Source organism: Notolepis coatsorum (genome assembly GCF_963971535.1).
Source record: "Notolepis coatsorum genome assembly, chromosome: 12".
Classification (NCBI taxonomy): Eukaryota; Metazoa; Chordata; class Actinopteri; order Aulopiformes; family Paralepididae; genus Notolepis; species Notolepis coatsorum.
This window is the reverse complement of record NC_140176.1, coordinates 64,217,544-64,230,035: the sequence shown is the minus strand read 5'-3', so window position 1 is coordinate 64,230,035 and position 12,492 is coordinate 64,217,544. Positions and strand designations below refer to the sequence as shown.

At 49.3% G+C, this 12,492-nt stretch overlaps 1 protein-coding gene across 1 annotated transcript in view; it reads right to left on the bottom strand.

The window, feature by feature from the left end:
- Window positions 1–12,088, bottom strand: part of LOC311238450 (cadherin-6-like) — an 82,002-nt gene extending 69,914 nt beyond the window's left edge. The window contains 2 exon segments of the mRNA XM_084326517.1: window positions 11,901–12,029; window positions 12,032–12,088. Coding sequence (XP_084182643.1) covers window positions 11,901–12,029; window positions 12,032–12,058 — 156 coding nt within the window. The 5' untranslated portion in view covers window positions 12,059–12,088.
- Between the last annotated feature and the right edge of the window lie 404 nt (window positions 12,089–12,492).

The following is a 12,492-nucleotide window of genomic DNA, read 5'->3' as shown; positions in this document are numbered from 1 at the left end:
AAACTCACCATCTGAGCTTGCAGTTGACTGCTCCAGTGGAGGCATGTCACTGTCTCCGTCAGGAATAATTCTGGACAGAGGAGTCTCTCCGATAATGCGAGCTACAGTATGCGCTTGTCTGCAGTGGACAGTTGTGAAGAGCCTTTTCACTCCTCCGGTAGCTGTGGTGTTTTTTTGTAGTTATTTGTTTATCCAATTTCATATCAAACTATTTTCATTTAACTTCCGTTACCGGCATGTTACCCCCTTCCAAGGCATTTGCTGCCTCAGTTCACCGGTAGAAAACAAATACGCTTTTTCTTAACTGAACTTCAAGTAAAATAACGTAAATCTCGCCGCCGCAAAAGTTCTTTTACCTATCTTTCTTTCTTCATTTGCAAATTCTTTTCAGGCCGATTGGATGCACCTATACATATTAATCACCAGCTACTGTACTTATAGGAATTGGCTATTCGTGGGCAGGGATGTATGCTAACTGAATAACAGGAATGTGCTTTCAATTTGTGATTGATTGGCATTCATGAACATACGCAGTTGCTTATGATCAAATCTCCCGCGATGAATACAAAAATATATAGTTTTTATGTGCACTATCGGGGCAACAGTTCAGGAGGTGGTCGTCTGGTAATCTGAAGATTCCTGTTTCGATTCCGGCTCTTCCCAGCAGCGTGTCGAAGTGTCCTCAAGCAAGACACTTGCTACCGGTGAGCAGGTTGGCACCTCGCATGTTCGCCTCCGCCGTCGGTGTGAGAATGTGTGAGTGAATGGGTGAATGCGAGGCAGTCCGTTTACCGTTCACCGTGAGCAAATATACTTACAAATGTACGAACGTCTCATGAACGAGACCCGGTGTGCGTTTCCACGTTCTCTTCCAGGAAAGAAATCACCGGCCAATACACCCAAGATTAGCAGCCAACCAGGACTCTGCCAGTATCTCTTTTCTCTCCTCTCGTCTCCCGTAATGCCTTCCCTTTCCACTTCCATTGTTTCTCTTGTTCGGGGGGGAAGATTGCAATTTCATTTGTTAGCGCTTCGCAACTCGATAAAGCCATCGTAAAAAGCAACCGGGGAAGATTGAGTTTACCAAATAACTGGGGACGGGATGTTGTAATTCAACTCCGGTTTCATCATTCTATCTTTTACTGTGTGTCAAGAGCAGCTCCCTTGTTTATAATAACCTGCCATTGTGTTATTTCCAATTCATTCCCCCCTCCCTAACAAAAATGTTATTGTTCTGCTTGGTGTTCTCTCGTTGGCGCAGTGTCACTTGCAATGACAAAAGCCTTCCTTTTTGTGCGCTTCCATTGTGGAGAAATGGCCGCCACCTGAGGACACAGATGGTTATTCTGCGTTGAGACAAGTGCCAACGAAACTCAAAAGCTATTTATTCCCTTTAGGGCTTCATTCATCACTCGTACTTTATCAAGCAATTAACAAACAGTAATTGCAATCAGATAAGATCGACATACTGCAATCCTTTTGTGACGACTGGCTACCGAGCCGACAATGGAGGAGGGAGCCCAGCTGCATGTACTTGGGGGGGGGGAAGCGGTGCAATCGCTCACAGAGTCATGATTAAGTGTGCTGCTCGACAGTTGATGCCTTAATGGTGTCTTCAGGAGAAAGGCTCTCAGGCTGCGGCCCCTGGCTCAAAGGGTGGTGCTCAGTAAGTGCATACCCACTCTGATAATCCATTCTTCTCAGCCTATTAGTCCTTCTACAAGCTAAAAGGACGAGTGCCACATCAATCAACGCTCTCTGAAGACCAAGTGGTTTGATTATGCTCTGTGCCGACTTTTGATTTCTTTCTTTCTTTCTTTCTTTCTTTCTTTCTTTCTTTCTTTCTTTCTTTCTTTCTTTCTTTCTTTCTTTCTTTCTTTCTTTCTTTCTTTCTTTCTTTCTTTCTTTCTTTCTTTCTTTCTTTCTTTCTTTTCTGTCCTTTAACTACTTTTTGTTGTCTTTTTTTTCTCAACTCTTATTCGCTCTCCCCCTCGCACCGACGAGCGTTTGTAATCCTTTTAGGCAGCGGGGCTGAAAGTCAAGCCTCGCTCGGAGAGGACATATGTCGCGGGAATCTCATTTGGTCGGACGACTCCATCCTCTGTGGACGCACCGTAGGAATGCAAAGCACCACCAGCCCCATTCAACCCTCTACAACAAAACGGCCTTTCTTCCTCCTCAGTCGTCCCGACCTTGCCGGGATGCCTCACAATCTCCTCAATTACAGTAGGTCGGAGGAAAGAATCTGATATCTTGACTTCCGCTCTGCCGCATGTAAAGCATGTATTATTTGCGCAGCCTTTTGTTGTACTTCTTACCCAATGTTATCTGGGTCAACACTGTTTTGATTTCGTCCCAACGAATTATAGGACGGCATATTTCGCTGTAGGGCACGGTAACCTCTTTAGGGTGCCTTGATGTAAGTGGAATGGACATGGGCCAAAGCAGCCGCATAGCTGACAGTAAGCATAAAATATATCGGACAGCAAACCGCAAACTCAGCCTGGGGAGAATGGAAGCAGGCTACTGTACTACTGTAGCGATAGCTGGCCAACGTGTTGTGATCTATTACTGGTAACTCTCTGAGGCAGGGTGGCTAAGCATATACTGTATATACCAACACCTTTTGTATTGTGAATGTTGGTATTTCTATCATAGGAATATGCAGATGATATGCAAATCTGATGAAATAATTATAATTGAGTAAGGACCCTTTATTTTTGGTGCATGGAAAGAAAATAGTACATATGCATCGACAATACTTCTTTGTGAGCTATTTGTGAATACAAAAAAAATACATTTTACATAATCAACTTTTTAAATGTTTATAAAATACATTTTTTTTCTCCACTTTTTTTTCTCCACTTTTTCTCCTTATTTTTCTCCCATCCCAATTTCGTATAGCCAATTCTCCCCTTCAATTCTCCCCTCCCCTGTCTTGAACGTTGCTAGACTATGCCTCCCTCCGGTACACGAGGAGGCAGCCTGTCGCATCTTTTCACCAGACAGCACCGACTCTCAGTGGCGAGGAGTAACGCGTGGGAGGCTCACGCTGCCCCTGATACTTCCTGTCTCTGCTGTACACGCGTCACCCAACCGACCTGTAGGAGTCGCTGTCCACAACGTCCAATCCCCACCCATCGACTTTCCACCCGCTACCTCTGCCAATTGAGATAGTATGACGACTGGCCCAAGCCGCAGGCAATGCTGACTCGGGGAGTCGAGACCGGAGTCTCTTGCATTGGTGACGAGCGCAATCTCCGCTACGCCACCCAGCCGCCCTTTATAAAATACTTTTGTGTGTGCTATGTAATCTGTTTTACTGTGATTTCCCCCCATTGCAGTTGGCCAGTAAATCAGTAATTACAGTCATAGGTTCATAATCTTTGATGGAGGTGTCGATTATTTAATTATTTTACTGTTACAACCAATAAAGGTAAATGTTTTAACTTGATATTTGAATATAAACGTGGTTTACATTGTAATCTTCACTTGTGTCCGTGGTAACGACTACAATACCCATTGAGTCTTGAGAGCACAACTACTCTGACATTGGTATCCCTTGTAATCGATCTTGCTATCGGGCCATTCACCGCCATCTTTATTTTCATTGAGCGCTATGAAAATTTACATACCAAACACGAAAACTAAACGGCGTTGAAAAACAGGTAATCTTGAGTACATAATTCCAATAGTGTACTCTGTCTGTTGTTTAGACAATTTTGGTTTTGTAACGTTGTCCTCTCAGGTACTGTATGTAGTGTTCACTCGAGACTGGGCTTGACATGTACTGTAGTTTGAGTTGATTTGAAATCTTTATTTCGAACATGTAAATAAATACAAACAATATAAAATCAAAACAAATCATTGATCAAGAAATTTTATGGAAAAAAATATATATAAATAAACAAAAGCAAAACATAAATCAATTTACATGTTCTAAAAGGAGTAGGAAGAAGTATACACTTATTTAATCCTACCCCTTTTCTTTTTTTTTATCTACTTTTTTCTCCCATTTTCTATTTTTCTCCCATCCCAATTTTGTATCCTCCAATTCTACCCTCCCCTGTCTCGAACGCTGTTAGGCCATGCCTCCCACAAGCCGGCTGCAATGTGGACGAAGCCTTACATCACGTGTCCCCTCCGGTACTCGAGGAAGCAGCCGTCGCATCTTTTCACCTGCACAGCGCGATCTCTCAGCGGCGGGGGTCTGCGTGGGAGGGACACGCCGCCCCCGTCGCTTCCTGATTCTGCTGCGCAGGCGCACCAACCGACCTGTAGGAGTCGTGTTAGTATGAACGACCAGCCAAGCTGATAGCAATGCGGAGAGCTGGGCTCGAACCCAGCGTCTCCTGCATTGGTGGCGAGCGCCTTGCCCACTACACCACCTAGCCGCCCAATCCTACCCCTTTTCCACTACTCAAATGAGTGTACTAATTTAAAACCTTACAAAACAAATATTATGCAAAACAAAAAAGATATATATATATATGTAAAACATGAAAGAAATTAAATAAAAATGTAAACACGTGAATGTCAAATCCCTTCCTTATCCCTGTACCTCGTGAACATCATTTCCTTATAATTCAGTTTGAATTGTCTCATATTTGGACATTGCTTTAGCACCACATTCAGACTAGTTATATAGCGTACTGGCCTCGCGTCTCGCTCTTCGCCATACCAAGATATACCCCTATCTCCAGTACCTATACTGTACTTCATTAACGAAAACAATGCACCCATGCACTTGACCAGGCCCCGCCCCACTGTCCCCCTATAAGACACCGGACATGGTCATACTCGCCCTTCCTCTTTTTTTCGTTTCCATCATGGACGTTGCAGTGCACTCCATGTAACTAGTTGTTATGAAATAAAGAGAGAAATTGAACAATGTTGGGTTTTCGCCGGAGATTTGCCAGCCCCTGGAATCTTCTCGGCACGTTCTGACAGAGCATCGGGCCTGTCCTGGGGTTTTCTCGGCTTCTGACAGCGGATCGAGGGACGTCGCGCGGCGGCTAGCTGTCGTGGCTAGGTCGCGCCCAGGTAGGGCCTGCGCCAACAGGCATAACAATGCTGGCATTAGTGATACTGCTCGTTGTCCCGTGAGACAACCGAGTTGTGTATTGGCGCAAGGGGCAGGATATCTGGGTAAACGTTGTCGTTTTCCCGGCTATCCTGGAGCGTGCGGCTAATGCTATGCTACGATGCTGGGTTACTGTTCTTTTGATTCCCCGCTGAGGGCTGTCTTTTTAAAAAGGTCTTCCCTCCTCTTAACCATTCATGCTGACGGTCAATTGGTGTCTACTGTTGGGAGTTTTGACGGGGCTTGTTTACCTTTTTCATGGGTGAATGGGCTGAGGCCTAGGGTGCTTTTTGTGAATCTATGAATGGTGTGCGGGACTGGTGTTTCTCTGGTCTGCATCCCCTTAACATTGTGTGTATGGGCTAGCCCATTCTGCAGTGTGTTGGTGGAGTTTTAGTTAATTTATTCATTTACCCCTTCATGGGTGCACACCACAGTGGAGGTTGCTGGTTGCAACCACCACTGGTGCTCCGTGCTTGTGAAGCAGGTGGCATCAGTCCTTTGCCTCTGGCATGTTGGAACAGTGCCTCGCCCGGCTGACGGTGAGGCGGGTGGCTGGTGGGCTGTTAAGCCTATACCGCCACGGTATAGAATTAGCAGCGATTAGTAACATTGTTTGAATTGCTGTTTTTTCTGTCAAAAATGGTGTCGGATGGCGGGGCCTTGAAGGCCAGCCGACGTCGAAACATCGTGCAAGGTTTTGACGTTATTAGCTTTGACCTAGCCGCAAGCTATAACCGCAGGGAGGGCTAGGATGCTGTCAACGCTTGTTTACAGACATCTTGGTTGGATCAGTCTCCGTTTGAGGGGGTGAGAAGTTTTTTTCCCTCCTCAGGGCTCCCCTCTCCGCAGAGGGACTTTGGTCTTTCCGCAGGAGCGCGGGCGGTATTTGACCTAGGCCCCACACCGCCTCACACCACGCAGCCAGAGGTGAGAGCATGGCCTCGCCAGCGGCTGTGGCCAGGCCCTCAATCAGCGGCCATGTTTCCCTCGCCTGAGGTACCCTGAGCACAACGTCAACAGGTGACCGCAAGGCCGACAGCCTTGGCGGCCGAGGGATCGGCTACATTAGATGAGCACGCCCTAAAAAACCGTTGCCGTCTAGCTGTGTGCAGCTCGCTCTCCAGTCACTCCCCCCCCCAACACCAGCGGGATAAGGGCTCTGATTTGTTTCCTTTGGTTGCGGGTCGCGTGTCTTCAATGAAGCGCAAGCGGCCCCACGTTTCGCTTCTCATGGGGACAGGAGCTGACACCCAGTTGATGGCTGAAACTGGGTCTGTCCGTGAGAATGTTGTGCTGTCAAGCGGCTCCCATGCCACACGTTCTGCGTCTGTGTTTGGTTGAGCCTGGTGTTACATCTGTCAACTACAAAGGTTGTCAGCAGGGGGAGACCTCTTGAGGCAAACAGTGCGGGTTCCCCCGACCTCGCCTTCGCCAGGCCGGGTATCACGTTAGTGCCTCCCACTCCCGGAAGACCGGCAGTGGTCTGGCAGGCGCGCGTGATTTGGGTGGTAGTAATATCACTGCAGGGCTACGGTGTGTAGGAACCCACCCTATCGGGCAGTGTGGGGGCCTCACACCTTGCATGTCCAGCTGTAGAACAATTCATCAGCTGTCCATGCTGGAGGGGTGTTCAGTGGGGGAGCTTTTGTTACGTAGTATGATGTCAGCTTCTCCCGTATAAAACCGGCCCTTTCTGTCGGGGTCCCCCCTTGGGTGCGATTGCCTCGTGGGTAGTGTCAGGGTCCGATGTCCCGACTCCACGGAACGCTCTGTTCGCGCGGTTAGCGGGTCCAGGGTTGGCTACGCACAGCGGGCGGGACCGGGCCGCCTATCTACGGCTTCTGGCTGACCGGCGCCAAGTGGCGGCGGGTGCGCTTGGGATTATCATCACATATGGCTACAGCAGTGCCATATGTCGAGGTGGATGGAGAGAACGCTGAGGCGGGGACTTGTGTTTACACAACCCCACCCGTTTTCAGGTTTGGAACAGACCCTATTGTCAGGGTCACCAGCAGTGACAGCTCTGGCCAACGAGATCCAATTTCTGTGGGCGAAGCAAGCCATCGTCGTGGTCCCAAAGGAGGACACGATGCGTGGCATTTCTTCCCGGTATTCTCTGGTGCCCAAGAAATCGGGAGGGGGGGTGTCAGACCCATGCTGGACCTGTCCCATGGAAGGTTCAGCATTTTGGACCGTCTCCCACCTGTTGAACACTGTCAGGTGGGGGCCTGGTTCTCCTCCATAGACCTGTAGGATGTGTATTCGCATCCCAGATCTTCCATCCTAGGGCTTACCTACGCTTCCTTTGCAGGGTTTAGCGTATGAGTACCAGAGGCTGCCGTTCGGCTATTCTCTGGCTCCCCGCATCTTAGGGGGCAGCTGGCAAGACCATGCTGCCTGGTCTGCGCTACATTCAATGTGTTGGAATTGAAGGCAGTCCTTCTGGTCCTCAAACAGTGTTTTGGCCAGGACGGACAACATGACGTCAGCGTCGTATATCGACAGACAGGGAAGAGTACGCTCCCCCCTTCTGCACCGGGCGGCGGTCGGCTGGCTATGGGTGTTTCTCCATCTGCGCAGCCTGAGGGCTCTCCACATCCCCGGCAGGGTGAATGTGGGTGCAGGTGTGATGTTGCGGGGCGGTCCTCACCCTGACGAGTGGGGATTACGTCCGGACATAGTCGGGCAGGTCTGGGACCGATTCCGTGGCCGTCCGGGATTCTGTACGCCCCCCCCCCCCCCCCCTTACACCTGATACGTCGGGAGCGCGGGACTTGGTCCTGGTCGTGCCGGGCCGGGGCTCAGCTGTTTGGTCCCCGGCCCTGATTCAGCTCTGTGTGGCCCCACCGTGGCCTGTTCCGTGGTCACCGCGGGCCCTCTCTCAGGCACACGGAACTCTGTTCTGCCTTCCTGTTCTGGGGCAGCCTCTAGGCTTGGCTGCTGTCAGTGTGAATTGGTGGGGATGCGTCTTGGCTATTCTGTGGTTAACGCTATCCGGCACACGCGTGCTCCGTCCTCTACCACGGCTTACGCGGGTAGGTGGCATATTTTCCAAGAGTGGTGTAGAGTGGGGGGCTTGGACCCGGTGTCCTGCCCCCTGGACGCTGTCGTTTCCTTCCTTCAGTCTATTTTGGGTAGACTGTCGGCTTCGACGGTGAGGGTATATGCCGCGGCTATATCCTCTTGTCATGTAGGGTTTGAGGGCGTTACGTTGTTCAGCCGCCCTCTTGTGAAGCGTTTCCTGCTTGGCTCTCGGCGTCTTAAGCCGGTGGAACGTTCTCTGTCTCCGAGTTGGGACCTCCAACTGGTCGACGGCCGGTTGTCTGAGGCCCCGTTTGAGCCTCTTGAGCAGGCGTCTTTGGAACAGCTGTCTTCAAGACTGCATTCCTGCCGGCCATCACCTCCGCTAAGCGCGTGGGTGAGCTGTGTGCTCTCTCGGTGTGGCCTGAGTGCTTGTGTATTCGTGTCAATAGCGGTGCGACTCTGAGGCCTAGTCCAGTCTTCGTGCCAAAAAAATATCCGGAGCTCTTTTCGCTCCAGGGATATTGTGGTTCAGGCATTTCATCCGCCTCCTCACGCTGGTGAGTTAGAGGCGAGCCTTCACCTGTCGTGTCCCGTCCGGGCTTTGGGGGTTTACCTCAGTCGGACTCAGGATTTCAGGGCTACCGATCAGCTCTTTGTTTGTTACGGTGGCTCTCGCGCTGGTAAGGCACTGTCCAAACAGTGCCTGTCACATTGGTTGTGCGAGGGCATTGCCCTTTGCTACACATTGGCTGGACTGGCCCCCCCCTGGGGGTGTCAGGGCGCACTCCACTCGTGGAGTGGCGGCCTCTGCCGCCTTGTTAGGGGGGGCCTCGGTGGAGGACATCTGTGCTGCGGCCTCCTGGTCCTCCCCGGGTCCCTTCGTTAGGTTTTACCTCATGGACATGACTGGGGGTTCTGTCTCCCAGGCGGTTCTGAGGTCTGGGTCCTCCCCTGCGTCCCGCCCTTCGGTGGGTTAGCAGGGGTGTGTGGGTGTGTGCCACGGGGTGATGTGTCACACATGGTTCCGCCTGTGCTGTGCATTTTTAGGGGTCTCTAGTTCCCTCTTTTCTTGCACTTTAGTGGAGTTGACTGCCGCCCCCTCTTCACTAGGAAGGGCGGGTGGACGGGACTCCCCTCCCCCCTGGTGGTAGGGCTTGCGGGTCCTCAGGGGGTACATTTGTCGGGCCACGCGTCTGCTCTGCCCCATATCTCGGTATGGTGAAGAGCGAGACGCGAGGCCAGTACGCTATATAACGAAAGGTTATGACTATAACCTAGTTATATGAGTACTGGCTGAGTGTCTCGCTCTTAGCGCGCCCTGAGGTCCCTTGGTTGGGTTTTCTGTGATGGAAACTTTTTCCCGAGGAAGGGCGAGTATGACCATGTCCGGTGTCTTATAGGGGGACACTGGGGCGGGGCCTGGTCAAGTGCATGGGTGCATTGTTTTCGTTAATGAAGTACAGTAGGTACTGGAGATAGGGGTATATCTCTGTATGGTGAAGAGCGAGACGCTCAGCCAGTACTCATATAACTAGGTTATAGTCGGTCTTGTACTACTTGTAATCTTTTTCAAGTCTTTCCTCAGATTTAAAAACACAGATCTTCTGCTAAACTCTGCTCCCGTCAAATGTCAGGCCGATTCAATAAGTGGAACCATATAAACCCAGCTACCATGAGAAACACCTATGGTAAAGACCATAGGTATAAATGTTTCTGGACCCAGGCGGGTCATAGATCACGTGATTCCCCAGGTGATAAATGTGATAACTCCATTTATATCCATAATAAAACACAAGATACTTGTGCACTAATGATAAGGATAAGCGCTCAATGAAGAAACCCAATCCCATTGCCAAAAGGTCTAACATGCCTATAAATAATTATACTGTGGAACTACGCCCTCGGAATGTATTACATGCCCCATAATGGCCCCCAAACAGCATTATCAACTTCAACAGACCCATGCTCCTTTGATGTGAGCTCGAGGTATCGACAATGCCAATGCTACATGCCAAAACGTGTAGCATATCGCCAGGCTTATCGAGTGGGCACCTCCATTCACTGGTGTTTCATTAAGATAGGCCCACGGGACCTTGGGAAGGCTCGACACCCCCCCTCCATACTAGTTCATGCCCATGTTACCCACATGCAGAACATCCTTGTGTTTTCCTATCCTCAGGTCGAAAACAGTACTATTCCAGATAACAATATCACACAGGAGACAGAAACAAAAGCAAAATAATACTCAGCTGACAATGCTTCTTGCAACATCTCCTTTACAGTCTTTGGCAAACTCCGCCCACAATTCCCCAACTCTCCCAATAGTGATAAAGTTGATTGTGCTATGAACCCTCTGCATCCCACTTCTACCGGTCACACCCTAGCATTCCATCCTCGCTGTTCAGTTTCTGCTGCCAAATCTGCATATCTAAGCTCTTTCCTTTCATAAGACTCCTCCACTGAGTCCTCCCAGGGCACCGTCAGTTTCATAAAATAAACTATCCGCTGACAAGCAAACCAGAACACTAGGTCTGGCCTCAAGTTAGTGCTAACTATTTCTCGAGGAACAACCTGTTTTCCTCCCAAATGCACCTGCATTTCCCAATCGCTCTGCATCTCAAGTCAAGTCAAGAGTCAAGAGTTTTATTTGTCACGGCATACAAGCATACAGTGAAATCTCTTTAGCTGGCCTGACTCATGCCTGCCTAAGAAACCTTTCTCTCCCTCACATACAAATTGAATAGCTGCACTCTCCACCACTGTGCTCTTCTGCTTTCAGTTCCTGCCATTATGCTTTTCAAAACCTGGTTATGTTGCCATGTGTGCCGAGTGCCGACCTTGAGACAGACTCATCTTACATCCTGACAAAAATGTGCCCCAAATATGCTGTATTGCATAGAATATCAGACAAACATCCCCAAAGGATAAAATCAACAATGGAAATCTATAGTAAGAGAGAGAGAGAGAGAGAGAGAGAGAGAGAGAGAGAGAGAGAGAGAGAGAGAGAGAGAGAGAGAGAGAGAGAGAGAGAGAGAGAGAGAGAGAGAGAGAGAGAGAGAGAGAGAGAGAGAGAGAGAGAGAGAGAGAGAGAGAGATAATTGATCAGCAACAAAATAGCTCCCCCCTGGTCTTCCTGTGTAGAAAGTGGCAGCAGCCACCTCCTCCTCGTGGCACCCTTGGCATCGCTCGCCGCTCAAGTGGCCAAATGACTGTGTGCTTAATGTTAAAATGATGTCAACTTTGACCATGTTTCTCTGGCCTGACCTTTCATAGCGCTACAGATGAGACTGCAGCTTTATCCTACAGTAGGCTTCGTGATGTGACCAGAATCTCTGTTTGTAACAGCACATACAAACATGTCTCTTACATTATAACAGCACACCTGTATCTTAGTTTATAAAAGCACATTAAAGTGGTATTTTAGTTCATAACAGCACATTAAAACCTGTCTCTTAGTTTATAGCAGCACATTCAAATGGTATCTTAGTTTTAACAGCACATTAAAACATGTCTCTTAGTTTATAACAACACATTAAAACCTGTCACTTCGTTTATAACATCACATTAAAACCTGTCTCTTAGTTTATAACAGCACATTAAAATATGTCTCTTAGGTTATAACAGTACCTTAAATGGTATCTTAGTTTATAACAGCACATTAAAACCTGTCTCGGCGAGAGAATAAAAACATGTAGTTAATTTATTATTGGTGGTGGGGCTATGCATTTGTTTACATTTGGATCACTGATTGGGCCTTTAGGGGACACAAGAGAAGAAGAAGATACACTACCTTCCCAACATACTGCATGTCCGTCCCGGTGTACTCCTCCAGCAAAAAGAACTGGTTCCACATCCAACCTCGCTTGGAGCGTCTGAGCGGCAGCCCGTTGGCGTCCTGTCCCGTCAGCCCCGTGGCCCCCCCCGCCGCCCTCCCATAGTCCTCCTCATGGCCCTCAGGCCGTCACCTGGAGACCCAAGGTGGGCCCAGGACCAGACCACCAGCAGCAGGCACGCTCTGCCTCTATCCTCCATGGCCAGTCGACCACCGCCAGCTGTCTTCTCCCTCTCTCTCTCTCTCTCTCTCTCTCTCTCTCTCTCTCTCTCTCTCTCTCTCTCTCTCTCTCTCTCTCTCTCCTTTGGGTGGTCTGTGTCCACTGGTCTTTGGTCAAAGTAACCAATCAATCCTCATGCTGGAATCATCAACAGGCTCCTCGGGCTCCCATAGGCCAGACACCAGCACCTGGAACACACACACGCACACACACACACACACACACACACAACATGCTGTCAATACTAGGAGAAGCTACGGTTTGTGGCTACACACGTTCCTTTCATTATCTGACTATCTCGCTGTCTGTCTGTCTACACACACATACTGT